We start from the raw sequence: 17,434 nt of genomic DNA, 5'->3' as shown, positions 1-17,434 counted from the left end.
TGACATTGTGCATGTCTGTCGTTTCCAGCAGCTTTTTCTCTCGACCTTAACGTAAATTTTAGGCTTGAGATTGTTTTATAGGATAACAGTAAGCAGTGGCATGCCCAACTGGTTTTAGGGGAGAAGGCAATGTCCATATATTTGTGTTTTGTATTATTCATTTCTTTTGAAATAGGTTGTTTATGCGGCATGCATGTGAACGAGAATACGTATAACTATGCATATAATATTGCTCCGTCCCAATTATCGTCCTTGCGGCGCCTGTAATTGCTCGTTATATTTTATATCTGCATGTAATATAAAATAGGTTTAAGTGGGAAATATACTAGTACACACTGTATGTCACTTTAGGAGTTAAGCTATCATTTTCTGAAGAGGCTTTTGAATTTAAATAAAGTTGTTCTTATATGTTATATATCGCCTTAGCGAGTGCTAATACAAGTCTTCAGATTAAGAAGACGTCATTTTCACCATATGCCTTTTATTAACCTGCACCATCTCAGCCCTTCTCCTCCTCCAAATCCTGCATCCAATTGATGATAACTGTGGATAAACTTCTGCTTTTTTTTATCAACCAGAATTCACTAATCTCATGGTGGAAAAGGATTAAAAACATGATATTCTTATTTATAGGATCGGAATATGCTTAAAGCCATTTTACTCCATTCCGAACTTAAAGGTAGCAATAAAACTCAGGCTGAGGATTTTCGGATGACGCCGATTGTCGAAGCATTCCCAACCCACCTCTCCACATTGAATTTTTCGCTAAAATATGCTCTCTTTCTTGAAAGTTTTAGTCTTCGAAGCCGTTTTTAATCACAAATTTTTTGAGAAATCGCTGTATATGTACATGTAGAAAAAATATTAATTTTCATTTATTCTGTTTGCTTTACAGTTTTCTACGAAATTTCTAGAGTTTCAAGACAATGCAATGATAATTTTCCACACAAAATACAATCATTACAAAGACACATGGCCTGTTACAGCTGTTGCTGCTGCATGACCATGCATACGTCAATTAACACCGTAGAAAATGTTCGACACGTCTCTCTATTTACGACCCCTCACACTCCCTTTAAAAAACAGAGCCTTCAAATTATGCATCCAGTTGTGGGTGGCTTGTGCCTCAATTAATGCCGTATATGGTTACAAACCTTTGGTATTCCCGTTCTGGTTTAGGGCGGTGACCTTTAATTAAGACGATGAGTATTACGTAATTATAATAACAAAGTAAGTCTTTAGCATTTTTTTGGGTTTCCCAAGCGGTAGGTATATGCTAAATGCTACTCTATTTACGATTAAGCGTTGAGGGCAATTGAAATTGAAAGGGCAAGGACGTATGACAGAAAATAAACGACAAGAAACACATGTCACATAACTCCAATAGCTTTTGACGTCTTGATGCTGATCACTATCAATTTCTTCTTTCCAACTTCAATACTCAACAATTACACCCGCGAACTTTTGTTAGATTTTTCCGATTATTTCCTTATCTCCGAGCCTTATTTTATCCGCTAATGTAGCTGCAAATACTATTTTAAAGTCAAAGTTGCTACCTTTGTATCCTTCGTATGGCCACTTAAACGACGCGTGCCCAAATCTTTCTGTAGAGCATAAATATAAACCACACTAGTGGTGTCCTTCCGGCAGCCCTTATTAACCAAAAGTGCTCCTGGAAGTTAGTGCTCCCCCCTCCCAATTTCTGGATGCCTCCTCCGCCCCTTTGCATGGACAGTGTTTGCTCAACTCAAAGATTATTTTGAAACGTTTTGGTAAGATTTTTTAGTTTTATTATCTCTGGAAAAGCTACTCCTGACTAGGGAAGATTCAATATCATATTTCAAAAGTTAGCTGGTATTAATAAAATTTAGTGATTTTTAGCATTAGATTCTTTATATTTATTATTTTATTTTATAATTTGTTTTTCCTTAAATCTAAATGATTTCCAAGAAACAACACAAGGATGATTATGCTTGTTTAAAATCTTTATTTTAAATCCTCAATTATTGGTTTCCATCGTTTAAGGTGTAGGTAAACAGATATATGAATTGTGCCCTTTTGAATCATCCATTTTGCTACGCCATGTACAGAACGCCATTTGAACCAATACTTAACAAATAGATTACAATGAACCGTTGTCTGTTCAGTTATAGATACACGGTATGACGTCATATGTGATAAGAACAAAAAAAGTGACCACGAGCCGCCGGGGCGAGTATAATAAAACTGAAAAAAATCCAAAATTAATTGAATTATTTGTTTGCAATTTAAAAACAAGAAAATTGCTGTGACGTCATTCCGTGCGTCTGTCCTCTTATAGATCATGGCTCTCGACCAATGAAATTGCTTGAATTCTTTACTTTATTATATAAAAAGTTTTCCATTATAAAAGCCGGTCACGCGCTAGTGACTTTCATTCTCGTTGCCTGCATGCGTGTTATTTGTTTGGATTTCGAATTTCATTATTTTACTAAGGCGAAGTTTGATTTGCTGAGCTCATGTTTGAACATTAAATATTTACTTACAGTAGAAGTAGTTTCCCTCTTTGTGTTAACGCGAAGCCATTACCCAAAACAACACATTTAATATTTCACGTAGTACCTGAATACAGGTACCCTAAGAAAATATTTTAACATCTTCTCCTTTAACAGATATATCGCTCGGAAGAAGCAAGATTTTAAGTACAACAAAATTTAAATGTCTTTTAAATTTCAAGTAGCATCACGACTAGAGTTGTAAACATAACACGGACTATTTTCTTTGTAATCAGTTTCACTATTTTTAGAGTTTATAGATCTATTATTTAAAGACTTCTTGTAGGCGTTCATTTGCAATCATAGTCCTCCAGGTAACTGGGTGACCTTCTTTGACGTTGTGGTCTGTTACCTGCTATGGTTTGTGGTGAAGGAAATATGTGGGTTCCATCATCATCCAATGCTGGGTCATCCAGAGGTTCATTATCCTCACTGCTGCTGAACGGCTCATCAGATTTTCTTTAGTGTACTCCGCCGATATGTTCCGCCCTCTTTCGTTTTTGACATAGCAAGACCGGTCATCATGTTTTGATGTGACAACTGCTTTTCGCCATTTGTTTTCCCATAGGCGAGTGGGCCTCATACGCACCACGTCCCCTTTTTTGAGCTTGCTGATGTCTTTCGCTGATCGATTATAGCACATCGCTTGTGTGCTTTGTTTCTTCCTGAGCTTATTCTGTTGCGTTTGCAGTGACGGGTCAGAGGGCTGCAGTTGGGTGGTCGTCATGGGTAGTAGCGTTCTAGTGCATCTGTTCATGAACCGTTGTATCGGGCTAAGGTCCATGAACTGGGATGGGGTGCTGCGGTAACTCAACAAGGTCAAGATCCGGCTAGGGTAGCCTTTTAATGAGACGTTCGCTGTTTTGACAGCTGATTCCACCATGCCATTTGACTGGTGGTGCTCGGGGCTCGAGGTGAGGTTTTCGAAGTCCCATGCACTTCGTGGAAAATGTGGCTAAATCAGCAGAGTTGAATTGAGGTCCATTATCAAAAAAAAGAATCTCAATCAAGTACATAGAATTATTGTGGCCGAACGTCGTCTAGTGTGGAGAGAAAATATCATTTAAGAAAACTCTAATATGAGTTTGTGAGAAACTACCATGTTTGAATAAAAGTAAACTAGAAATACATGCATGCAGCAACCCCTCGCCATTTCAAACGAAGCAAAATATTTCCTGAGCTAGCCAGACCTAACCTTCAATATTATGAAATGTCCTAAATGTAAAGCCGATAGCTGATGTTTCAAATATTTCGGAAACAAATACAGTCGCAAAGGTGAAGTGAAATCACCCGTTTTCCTGCTGTTTTCCGTTGCATTAAGTTATTGACTTTCACAGTTTAAGTGAGAGTTAATACTCCATTATAACTAAACCTTCAAAACATCAAAACAGCACAAATAATATAAATAACCAAGCAGTGAACGTCGAATGTTGTTTTTCGATTATCAAATTCATGCAGTGATTGCAGTCGACTCTATAAACCTTTAAATTTTTTTTTAATTTTTTTTTTTTTTTTTTTTGAATTTAAAATCACTTTATTACCAGAAAGTAAAGGTAACAGGTGGCTGAACAGAGCATGGCCCCAATTGACATCAGCTACCGGTAATAACTATATATACATGGTAATATGATACTAACTATATAACTTAAAATATATACATATATAATTTTATAAAAGTATAAAAGTATTTAGAATAGTTTAATATAACAGTTCTAAAGGTATTTTTTTTTAATTAAGATAAATAGGTATTCCTTAGAGCAGTTTTGAAATGTCCAAGATTTCTTATGCATTTCACTTCAGGGGGCAAATCGTTCCATATCCGTATTGTTCTTGGAAAAAACGAATTTCCAAAATAATTGGACTTGTATCTGAACTCTTTAAGGTGGTCATGGCCAGGTTCTCTTAAGTTATAACGAGATACTGGCTTCGGTTTAACGTAATCATCAATATTATTAAGGCTGTACAAGTTATTTTTACATTTAAAAATAAGTACTAGATCCTTGATTTCCCGGCGGTACTTAAGGGGAAGAAGACCGAGCAACAGTAATCTGTTTTTATAATTTGTGTCCTTGGGGTAGTTCAGAATAAATTTTGTAGCTCGGCGCTGGACATTCTCAATTTGTGTTATATACTTCAATTCATAGGGGGACCATAGTTCACTCCCGTACTCTAATAGAGGTCGAACAATGGCACAATAGAGTAGTTTCCTGGTATTCGTCTCCTTTAAGTCAGCGCATGTTCTTTTAACAAGTCCAAGCCTCTTGTTTGCCTTTGATGATATTTCGGAAATATGAGTTGACCATTTTAGATCACTCGTTGCCTTTACTCCCAAGTCACAAATACTGGTGACACGCTCCAACTGATTATTGTTTAAACTAGAAATACATGCATGCAGCAACCCCTCGCCTCGGTTAAACGAAATTAGTTAATGATTGTTAGAAATTTTATGTGGTTTGGGGGTTCCGATCTACCGGATGAAATATTATCAAGTGTAAAATATTCCGAGTTCACTATACACGGTGGATTCGGTCGAAAATTTGATCTTGTTATTTGTTAAATCGTGAAAAGTCCTGACATCATTCGAGTTTCCCTCTAATTTAGTAAGAATACATATATTCCATATCTATAAAAATATAAATTTGTAAATTTCATCTAAATTTTACTAAATGACAGTTATTCATTAACGTTTGAAACTACAAATTTTTGTCTCGACCAATCAAGAGCTTAGTAGTTCACACTGCGCATGCGTGAAACGTAGAAGACCGTCCATTGAGTGAGGTCCATTGCATAATGGCGGACGACTTTGATTTCGCATTTGCATATCGTGGGTATAAATATCCGAGCGGAATTAGTACCCTCGCACGGTGCTCCGCACCGGCTCGGGGATTATAATCGACAAGTAGTTTCGGAGATTTTTTTCTTGTTATTCTCATTGTCTTACATTTAGCAACATTAAAATCCATATACCATTCCGAACTCCAATAATACAATCTGCTTAGATTGGTTTGGAGCATTATGTTGTCTACAGAACTTTTTACCGTTTGAGATACCTTCGAATCATCCGCAAAGAGGGCAATTTCTGTCGGGTTCGATATACAGTCAGGGAGATCGATCGCTGATGAATAATATGAACAACAGGGGACTTAATATAGACCCCTGTGGTACACCTGATGTTACGTTGAGTGCATCAGAACACATACCATCAATGAGAACCCTTTGTGATCTTGAAGTTAAATAATCAGTTAACCAATCGTGGAAAATGCCTTCAAAACCATAGTGGCTAAGTTTGCGGAGTAACAAGCGATGTGAAATCCTGTCGAAAGCTTACGAAAAATCCAAATAAACTGCATCAACTTCGTGGCCGTTGTCTAAAGCCTCAAGAATATTATGATAGAATTGAACAAGTTGAGTGACGCAATTTCTGCCTTTAAAAAATCCATGCTGTGAGCTAGACAGTTTGTGCTCTACAAACTCGATGCAATGTTTGTATACACTTCTCTCTAATATTTTCGACAAGATTGACAAAAGTGAGATAGGTCTATAGTTTGTTACTACGTGAGGGTCACCGTCTTTCAAGATCGGGGTGATAAAGGCAATTTTCCACTTCTGGGGTACTTTGCCAAGGCTTAGGGACAAGTTAAAAAGTCTGGTCAAGGATGGAGTTATCTCTGGTGCAACAGACTTTAGAAGTCGGCCTGGAATGCCATCAGGCCCACATGCTTTTGAGGAGGCATACGTTCTTGGATCGTATCTCGGTTGATAAAACAGGTCGCCAGGTTTGCTTGTTTTAACCAGTTCGGTAATTGTAAAAGAGAAGCATGATTCAGTTTTGGTCATATTTTTAGTATTTAGCAAATGAATAGTTTGTCCCCTTTGCGCGGACACTAAGGCAACCAACATCACGAGTTTGTAGGTTAACTCCTTTAATGTCAAATCGGGAACCGGGACATCCCTTAAGTTTTTGAAGTACAAGTTTGACATCCCAAATTTCAGTATATCGCGGTACACTTGGTCGCATGTTGTATACGCCTCGCAGAAACCGAACAGCCAGTGGATGAGAGCCAAACGCGGTTCCTGTTGAGATAAGGATAGATGAAATAGCGGATCGGGCGGTGTTAATTGCGCTATAGCCGAGGCCACTGTCGAACAGAGTAGTGAAAAATTCTAACGCGCTCTCTACAGGTGCGCGAATCGGATCAATTTTCCTTTTACAACAAAACTGTCCCCATCGCTTGAGGTAAGAGTTGTACTGTTTTTTGCTTCCATGTCGCCAAGATCTGAGCATGATGGAGATAGCGCCTTGCGAAAGTCCTCTTGCGCGATATGATTGTTCGACAATTTTAAGGCCATCAATCTCATTTTCTTGGTGTTTATCAACTTGTTGATAAAGGTGTTAAATTTTTTCCATGGTTTTTGAGCTCTCTTTTGGGGTCGGTCGTCGGGTAAAAAATGCCCATCATGTATTTGATTGGTGTTCTTCTTCGTGTAGAATCCTCTTTTTGGTGAAAAGGGCATATTGTGTTTACGAATTTGAGTATGATAACATGATCCTTGCAGTGGTGTGTCATTCCAACAATAGCATGGTCTCGATATCAAAAAACGTGTAATGTCAGTGTGCTTGCCCAGATTTCTAACCAGTGTATTGAATAGGATAATTTTCTAATCAGTAAAGCTGCCAAAAAAACTGGTCCCTTGTTACATGATACATAATATCATGTAATTAGATCGTATAATAATATAGCGTCATATACTTAGCTAGTATAAATATATATACCTTTTAGTTATTTAACATTATTCTCGTAAGACTTACATGCATGAGTAAGCAAAATAGGTATAAGCATGAGCAGGCAATAGCTATGTCCACGCCTAACCGCAAGTGCGTAACTTGGTGTCAACCACAAAGCCATGGTAGCATGCGCTACAACGCTCTGAATTGCGTAGGGGAAATTACTTGTTGTTTTGCAGTTTCTCTTAGCAAGCGTATATAAGTCGATCCGAGCGCAAATAGATATAAGCAAGCGATTACAGCCATTACAAGATGCCATAACTGACGATGCTAATTTAAGCTGACCAAATGAACAATATAACATAGATGGATTTATGATGGATTTTCAACTATGGAGCTATTCACTGTTACTCTTACCAGATAAGTTAATGTTAAGAAATAGGATATTGTTAATGTGCTTTGTAAAGTTTAAATTGCTTATTGCTCACTATAATTCACTAAATGTTTTAAAATGCTCAACACTGTTCTCATTTTTTGTTCGTTCTCACCGGCGAACGTAACAATTGGGGGCTCAGGCGGGAAACCTCTTCTCTAAATAGAAGTGGTTGATTTAATTTTGTGATATTTGTCTCTACTTTAAATTAACGTCGTTCAGTTAAAATTCTGCCGACTTAGTCTGAGACCGAAGTACAATAGTGTTACGTTGGGTTCACTACGTCTTCGTGAAAGGTTTCTGCTAAGATTGTTCCAACGTCTACTCAGTGATGCTTATCAGTATGTAAGGAAAGATTGTATAATTTTGACCACACATTAGTGGGTTGTTGTTAAGTGATGATAGTTCGGTAAATCTCCCGTGAATTAAAATATTGTAAGAGTAAAAGTTATTAAATGAAGTTTAAATTGAATTAAATATTATCGGGTAAATTCCCGTTGTTAAAAATTATTGGCGAGCATTCGGCCGTCTTAAAAAGGGAGTTAAAAATTTATATTGAAGATTTTGTTCTTCTGTTTTAAAATCTTCCAATTATCTGATATTCTGTTGCTAGGGTTTAAGGACGTATCTTTATGTTGCATTGTGTTATCACATGTCATTCTTCGATTAAAATACGTAAAATTAACAAACTAAACATATTGGGTATTACAATTAAAGAGCAATTCACAATTTAGTGTTAATGAATAAAATAAGTTTAAGTTTAAAATGCCGGTATAACCTCGACCTCAAATAATAAGTAAATATAAATTGTACGCTAGTCTAAGTCTTATCTGTTAACGAGTACAGAGTTGAGCAATCAGAATCTGGATTTACATCAATGGAAAGGTTATGACCTCAAGGATCCAGCTGTGAATTACAAATCAAGCAAGAGCAATTCTCAAGAAACTTATCAGTAAAAGATCGATATTTTATGGAGTCATAAATGTATATTAGAGAAATAATGGATATATTAAAGTTTACCAAGACATGGATCAAACAGTAAATCTGAAAGTCTCTCTAAGACAACATGATTCGCGAGAACTTATTTGGATTTTTGGATGTCACTTAGACATTTGAATTTTCTATATGGTCAGAACTGGATGTATTGTGAACTAACTGAATTAAGATGAAAGAAAGTTCTAAAGAACTTCCTTTTCTTTCAAGGGGGAGGGTGTTACATGATACATAATATCATGTAATTAGATCGTATAATAATATAGTGTCATATACTTAGCTAGTATAAATATATATACCTTTTAGTTATTTAACATTATTCTCGTAAGACTTACATGCATGAGTAAGCAAAATAGGTATAAGCATGAGCAGGCAATAGCTATGTCCACGCCTAACCGCAAGTGCGTAACTTGGTGTCAACCACAAAGCCATGGTAGCATGCGCTACAACGCTCTGAATTGCGTAGGGGAAATTACTTGTTGTTTTGCAGTTTCTCTTAGCAAGCGTACATAAGTCGATCCGAGCGCAAATAGATATAAGCAAGCGATTACAGCCATTACAAGATGCCATAACTGACGATGCTAATTTAAGCTGACCAAATTAACAATATAACATAGATGGATTTATGATGGATTTTCAACTATATGGAGCTATTCACTGTTACTCTTACCAGATAAGTTAATGTTAAGAAATAGGATATTGTTAATGTGCTTTGTAAAGTTTAAATTGCTTATTAATCACTATAATTCACTAAATGTTTTAAAATGCTCAACACTGTTCTCATTTTTTGTTCGTTCTCACCGGCGAACGTAACATCCCTATTTAGAACATCTTAAACAAATCGAACTTTCATGCTTTGAAAATAAGCCTGCAAAAACTTTTTAATAGACCTTCTCGATCGTATAGACGTCAGACGCTGAAAGCTTGATGTTACACCAAGTTTGCATGATTGGTTAGTAAGTCAATCTAATGTCATCTAATACCGCAGGCTTTCCTCGTTTGACGTCATTACTAAGGTCTATCCACTGAGCTATAATGTAATGGAGAGAGCAATTAACCATAGATACAGAAATTGAAGCCGGAAATGCGTGCGGCCGCCATCTTACTGTGACCACCTTGATGAGTGAACAATAGGGAGAATGTTATATTCTCAACTGTTTTTGTCTGTTTATCGCGAGCTAGAGGACTAAATCAAATCAAATATACCATTTCAAACAAAAGCACACGTTCAAGAACATTGGGACCTGTTTTTCATTCAAATGAACTCAATCCGAAACAAATATTTCAGTATTTTCGACGACGTTTTAGAGTGCGACAGAGATGAATACATGTGAAACAGTCGTAGAAACCTTTCAGATGGATGTGAATTTCTTAAACAAATCGGCGAATTATACCATAATTTAAGGCATGATTTGTGAGATTCGTCGAGGGAAAAGTCATATACACCTCGTATTTCTTTTTAGGCGGTTGAAAAAATAGCAGGTGCTGAGGTACATTTAATATTATTACTTCTCGAAGAGGATCTCCATGGACAATGGCATTTTATAGAAATTGTCTTTTGCAAAAATTTAGTGTTGATTACATTAATAAGACATGTTCAGTATTAACTATGAAATGAATCAAGTGTATTCGGTATGTAGGAAATAATTGTATCTGGCCCTGTGTGTGTTATTAGAGAAATTCCAATGGTCACATCACTTTGTATTAAAATATTTGTTGCAGAAACGCTTAGTGGGTTGTGCCAAATAAGTTGTAATTGCATCTGTGCCTCATATAAAGTAAAGATGGGTTGCAAAATGCAAGCTAAGTTCAAAGCCTTTAAATAAATTATATTTTAATTAAATGAGGCCATTTGAATAAAATGAATAAATGGTAGAGGTAAGTTAATTCTGTTAATAACTGTTAATTATTTTCTTAGTATTTCTGGGTTTTTCTATGAAAATGTCTCAAAAGGTTTGTAAAGCAGTACTGTAGTTTAATGCAATCAAAACATGTGCAAAAGTGTCAAGGCAGCAGTCAGCCTGGTAAAATATACATACAGGGTACTGGGCTATATATTAGGTGGTCTATATTATTGAAAAAAAAAATTATTTGAAGGCTTGAAGCTTAACTTGCATTTTTCTTATAACCCATCTTTACCTTGTATGAGGCAGTTGCACCTTATTTGGCACAACCCATTAAGTATTTTTTGCAACAAATATTTTAATACAAAGTGATGTGACCATTGGAATTTTTAAAAACACACAAAGCAGAGCCAGATCCAGTTATCACCTACATAGAGAATACACTTGATTCATTTCATAGTTCATATTGGTCAGCTCTTATTAATTTGATCAATATATACTTAAATTCTTGCAAAAGACAATTTCCACCAAACTGATTTATAGGACAGACAATCATCATTATTTGGCAAGCTACTCCTTTCGAATTTATTAATTGCAATCTGCTTCTATACAGTACTGCTCAGAAGCAACCTAATGCGACGAACGCGTTCAGAACGCGTTCCCGAACGCGTTCCGAACGCGTTCCGAACGCGTTCCGAAACGCGTTCCGAAACGCGTTCCGAAACGCGTTCCGAACGCGTTCCAGAACGTGTTCTGAACGTGTTCCAGTGTTCTCACTTAGACGCTTCGTGTGACTTCGGAAATTCCGAATAAATTATCGAACAGCCAGTCAATATGCGTAAAAATAAGCGCATGTGTGACTTGTGTATCTCATTCGAAAATGATAGTAATATGTATGTAGCATCTTGAGAAATTCGGATTTGATGGCCTTAGGATATGCTATGCTTAACCAAAGCCAGTATTTGGCTGGGAAAACGCTGTTAAATTAGATGACTCTTATCACCGTCTTTGATCAAAGAAACTTTCGATAGTTAAACCATTGTTTTTAGTTTTTATTTTGTATACATTTAAACAGTGTATACAGTAGTCACGGTAATTACCGTATTACGAATTGTATTAATATCATACTGTGCCTTACATGTAAAACAGTTGAGGTTCCGATATTGTGAAACGAAAGTCTGAATTATAATGATCGACTCGTGCTCTCAGCTAAGCTATTTCAGTTAACAATTGCATGTTTGTTCATACCTGCACTTCACTCCTTGTCGGCGACAACACAGCATTCAAACTGTATCGAAGTCCTGGAACGCGTTCCGGACGTGTTCAACGACGCGTTCGGAACGCGTTTTGGAACGCGATTGAAACACTTTGGAACGCGTTCTGGAACAAGTTTGGAACGCGTTCAGGAACGCGTTCGGAACGCGTTTTTGATTAAATTATTTCTGAGCAGTACTGTAAAATGCCATTGTCCATGGAGATCCTCTTCGAGAAGTAATTAGTAATAATATTAAACGCACCTCGGCACCTGCTATTTTTTCAACCGCCCAAAAAGAAATACCAGGTGTACTGTACATGCATTACTTTTTCCTCGACGAATCCTACAAATCATGCGTTAAATTATGGTATACTTCGCCGATCTGTTTAAGAAATTCGCATCCATCTGAAAGGTTTCTATACGACTGTTTCACATGCATTTATCTCTGTCGCACTCGTCGAAAATACGTCGTCGAAAATACTGAAATATTTGTTTCGGATTGAGTTCATTTGAATGAAAAACAGGTCTTGAACGTGTGCTTTTGTTTGAAATGGTATGTTTGATTTGCATTAGTCCTCTAGCTCGCGATAAAAAGACAAAAACAGTGGAAAATATCACATTTTCCCTATTGTTCACTCCTCAAGATGGTCACAGTAAGATGGCCGACGCACGCATTTCCGGCTTCAATTTCTGTAATTATAGTTGCTCTCTCCATTATATTACAGTTCATGCAGTGGGTCTATCTTAATAGATTTTGAAAGCATGCCCAAAAAGGATGCGTGGCAGAATAATTCAATTTTTAGTGGCTCTCATAATAAAACTAATCGTCTGCCAATTTAATGGACGATATCTCAGAAGAATTAACGAAGACGAAAATGAATTATAAACTCCCTTATCAGTGAGTTTCTAATTGAGTCATATTATTATATATATTTCTCAGTGTCTTATTAATTTCTAGTTGTGTATCTAACCACAAATGCTCACAAATTAAATCGCGAAAAAGGACAAAGGTTGGACTTGATTTGTCTGCCGGCAGGGCTGAATTTTTGAAAGCAGGGAGTTGTAAACTTTTGCTCAGCTAAAAGTGGATTGCGCACAGAAATGCTAAACGTTACTTTTTCACTTGATTTCACGTATGAAAAGTTCGACATTCGTTTTATTTATGATAGAGTTTTGGCGGGATTTAACCGAATGTAAATCCTCCGAATAGCTTATTAAAACGTCGCATATTTCTCCGCTGGTGCTGTTCTTGGTTAATTATTAACTCATAAATTTGCATTTGTCAACTTCTTTTACTGCCATGCATGAGATTTCCGTGGAAATTCTATGGAATTTGTAACGTTTCTCAAGTTGTTTGTTCTGAAACGCATGTTCTCCTATAAAGCCTATAGTTTCCATGCATTCAGTCGTTAGCTGTTGTTACATGTCTTTTCGTGTCTTTGGAATAATCGTGAACGACCGATAAAGACTGAGAGACACAGAAAACGACAATGTCGCTAGGATTGAACAAATCCTATCTCAACGACATAAAAAGACAGGAAACGACATTTCTGTTCCTCTCAGGCGTTATCGGTCTTTCACGATTATTCCAAAGACACGAAAAGACATGTAACGACAGCTAACAACTGAATGTAAACTAGGCTTAACACCCGCTAGATTTTGAAATGGTAATGCCACAATTTATCCCACAGCAGACAGCTCTTATGGTGTCAGAGTTCTTCCATAGCAACAACATAAACTTTGTTCGCCAAAGTTTCAGGAACGAATATCCAGATGTCCGATTAGTATCGTGATAACGGGACGAGCCGTAACTTAAACAGAGGTAATTCGGGTCGTCTAGGAACAGCGTGAAAACATTGATGCTGTACGCGATGCTTTTGACGAAGCCAATGGAGAGGTTTTGAATGGTGAAAGACCGCGGTTCAGCTGTTGTCGAAACAGACTTGGTTTGTCATTGACAACTTTCAACCGCATAACACGGTTAAATTTAAGATTCAATCCCTATCAAATGATTAAACGCCAACAACTTCTTTCCGGTGATAATCTGCGGCGAGTACAGTTTTGTCAGTGGCTACGTGATCGGAGCGACGCCGACCGTTTTCTTAATGATTTGCTCATCGGTGACCAGTCAGGATTTGCACTCAGAATGCTTCGGTCAACACCCGCAACATACAAAAAAAGCAACCACGAGGCGAAAAATGATTTCGAGTATCAGCGAAATGACGACCGACATAAGTTGACGATTTGGGTTGGATTAATAAGAAATGGAGCTGTTATCGGTCCCTTTTTCTTTCAAAACAAGATTGACGGGTTCATTGGACTACTTGGAGTTGATCAATGATGAAATTGTCCCTGCTTTACAGCCATTGCCCCTTTATCGCAACGTATCGTAATGCGCCATTTAGATGAGTATGGTGGGCACAAGACGGTGCTCCTCCCCAACAGAAGAAGAGAGGTAACTGCTCGATTAACCGAACTTTTTGCAAACCGGATAATCGCACTGAATCGTCCCGTGGAATGGCCTACCAGATCACCTGATCTTAATCCGCCTTATTTTTTCTTTGGGGTTATCTTAAGAGCAAATATTTCATAACGCCATCAAAAAATCTCGGTGAACTTGAACGACGAATCCCTGAAGAAATGGATGTATTAAGACAAGATCGAGAAATGATATGCCGTGCTGTTTTTGACATGGTTAGATCTAGACGTGCCAAAGTTTGCACAGAAAGAAATGGAGGACACGTTGAAGACTACTGTAACAGCAATTCGTTACTTTTGAATTTTAAATCAACCTGTTTTTACAATTCAGATCTTAAATAACTGTTTTTATGTAAAAGTGTAATTTAACTACCAATACATGTGAGATTTTAAATGTTCTTTGCTTGAAATGCTCTAATTTTATTAATTCAATGCACATTATGGAAATTTATGCGTTTATAACAAAGCAGGAACTTCACCAGTGAGGAAACATAAAAGAGACAAATGTCGACCTTTTCATACATAAAATAAAATAAAGAATAGCGTTTAGCAACTCTTTGCCCCTGCTTTGAAAAATTCACTGTTTTGGATTTTTTTTTATATTTTCTATATTTCAAGTACTGAAACAATCCATACATATAAAAAATTAAGTTTCATTAACAGATTTGTGGAATTAAGAGCACTTTCAAAATTGTCTATCTCTTTTTAATGCAACCTGTATAACGACAAATTTATTTTAAATAGCGTTAAGACGATCAGCATGTTGCAATTGCGTTGTTTCATAAAACACACGTGCTTGACAAATATAGTGGTGCATCTGATAACATTTGCTAAAATCGAAGTTTACGGTTCTTGATGTGTGCAGTTTGCTTAATATATGATATTAAGATAAATATGACGTCACCCATGTTAGTTAATATCTTAACGAATTCCTACACTTATCAGGCGATTTGGTTTTGGCCCATGACCATTCTCGTTGAAAGCGACACCTTTGTAGTCTGGACGTGAGACAACAGATGTACGAAAATATGCAGATGATTTGTCACCACACCAGTTATTGCAGCCTTTGTAGCAGTTATTTGTATATCCTGAGAAAAAAAGACCCTTAGTGATTAATGCGTCACAGATGAGCATTTGATATTTGTATTCCGTCTTGGCCACACCATCTTCATTTGCTGTCCATAAGCCATAGATACTTGCATTTTTATCATAATTACCAAAAAATGTGATAGGTGAGCCATCATCTTTGGAAAAAGCTGCCTTTTGTTTGGATTTTTCGTCAACAAACATCACCTGAGTAAACTGAATAAAAGTTGTTAATTTCTAAGGAATGGTTGAAAATATAGTGGATATAATAAATTATTACTCCGACGTTTGTTAGTTGAATATTCACCTCGGTTTTGTTTAGCTTTGTTTTTGTTTCGCAAGTGTGTTTTTTTGGCGCGAAATATACTAGTATTTGAAAAGTGTATGTGCATGACCGTATTTATCTACGTCAAAGTTTTGTCTCCCAAGAGTTGTGGTGCACAGCTCGAAATCTTTGGCTAATTGTCCGATGCCCGAATTGATTTCGCTTGCATGATACGGCAATTCCTCCAAGAAGAAGAAATAAACCGTTCTTTTGATGCTGTTCGATTAAGTTTAGATTTAATTGGGGTAAGAATATATCTAATACATGAAAATTCTGGTCCATTGTAATAATATAGCTTAGCTGCTATTTCACCGTTTAAAAAGATGTGGTCGTGTATGGGTGCGTTGACACGTTGCCGTTTGCACAGGATTGAAGATTTAATATGAGCGCGAATACCAAAGTATAAGGCAAAGTGAACGTAGCTACGTATCATGCGGTTTATTTACATATTTGAACAATTGAACTTCTATACTTTTTAAAGTACGATGTGCTTCTGAATGTCGCGTTCGAACATTTAGATTTTAGGTTCGCAAAACATCTAAATGAGTATGAACATTGTCTATGTAAGGAATCTTCAAGCTTTATATTGAAGACTGGCACGTGCAAAGCACGCTAGAGTTAACGCCAGAGCAAGCGTCTTGTTAGAATTTTAAAATGCCTTTTAATTAGTTTTATTCGTAACCTTGAGTTCTAAAATATTCTTTGGAAATTTATAATCAAAAGCTTTGTTCCTCAGGTAAGTTATCTAAAGTTGCTGCACTGCAATAATTCATTTTCATAACTCAGGATTTGCCACTAAATATTCACGTGATGATCAATGGGAGGGAATTTGCCCCACTAATTATGTTATCTGCCCTCCAGTTTGTCCCCCCCCCCGGAATATAATTTCTTAGTTGTAGTTTATAGTTTGCGCGATATTTACGATTTTATAATAAAATCGTAATGTAAACCGTGTTTCGACGATGTACTGTAACAGGGCTTGAGTTCCGCGAGTGTTTTAGTTTTAAACAAAACAAAACTGCCCTTATAAAAATATTAATTACTAAATTTTATATAACCTCTACTGCATGTGAATTTAAGAGGTTTGAGTCCGTATATATTTGTTGCTGCAATAAAACATTTGAAATAAACAAAAACTTTAACTCTGTGCAACTTTCACGTTTGAATTAAATGATTTAATATTTACCGGTATGTTGTTACAGTCTGCTCGATATCCCAGTTCAGGTGTTGTGGTGAGTTCAGTCTTTGTATTGACATAACTGTCTGTTGTATAACACATTGTCCATCCACCACCAAATGACGTCATATCACACTTCACTTCGAATGGCTTGCCTTGGCCATCTTCATCTGGGTCAATAAAATATTTTCCGTCTGTGTATCCAGCATTTTTATTCTTGAAATCCAGACAACTAGAGGCTGAAAAGTGAAAAAACTGTTGGTTTCATAATTGTAAAATTGGATCTCAGAATGACTTAAAAATAATCCTGGTCGATTTTGGATCCGTCAGAATGACTTAATTTGCTTTGTGTTAACCCCAGCTAATTCGACTAAAAATATCGCCATGCAACGTTTTGAGAATAATTATTAAAATCTACCACTCAATGAGATATTGAAATGCTAAGGGAGTTTAGAATAAAGGCGTTAATTTAATATTTCACTATTAATAAAGATTCTTTCTCTCTACGCAACAGGATTACTTTGATATGATATACCTTTGTGAGTGATGTAGCAGTCGTTATATACCTGTAAAAATACCTCAT

The 17,434-nt window shown here is 36.6% G+C and overlaps 1 protein-coding gene across 1 annotated transcript; it reads right to left on the bottom strand.

Annotated features, from left to right (window-relative positions):
• Positions 1-15,184: 15,184 nt before the first annotated feature.
• LOC114540802 lies at positions 15,185-16,980 on the bottom strand. Its single transcript, XM_028560869.1, has 2 exons — positions 16,861-16,980; positions 15,185-15,565 (listed from the first exon to the last, which is right to left on the bottom strand). The coding sequence occupies exons 1-2, from the start codon at positions 16,978-16,980 to the stop codon at positions 15,185-15,187; spliced, it is 501 nt and encodes a 166-aa protein (XP_028416670.1).
• Positions 16,981-17,434: the final 454 nt, after the last annotated feature.

The sequence above is a fragment of the Dendronephthya gigantea genome, unplaced genomic scaffold, assembly GCF_004324835.1.
Source record: "Dendronephthya gigantea isolate DGI-Jeju-01 unplaced genomic scaffold, DenGig_1.0 000003F, whole genome shotgun sequence".
Taxonomy (NCBI): domain Eukaryota; kingdom Metazoa; phylum Cnidaria; class Anthozoa; order Malacalcyonacea; family Nephtheidae; genus Dendronephthya; species Dendronephthya gigantea.
Note: the sequence above shows the minus strand (reverse complement) of the source record. Positions and strands in the feature narration are given on the sequence as shown.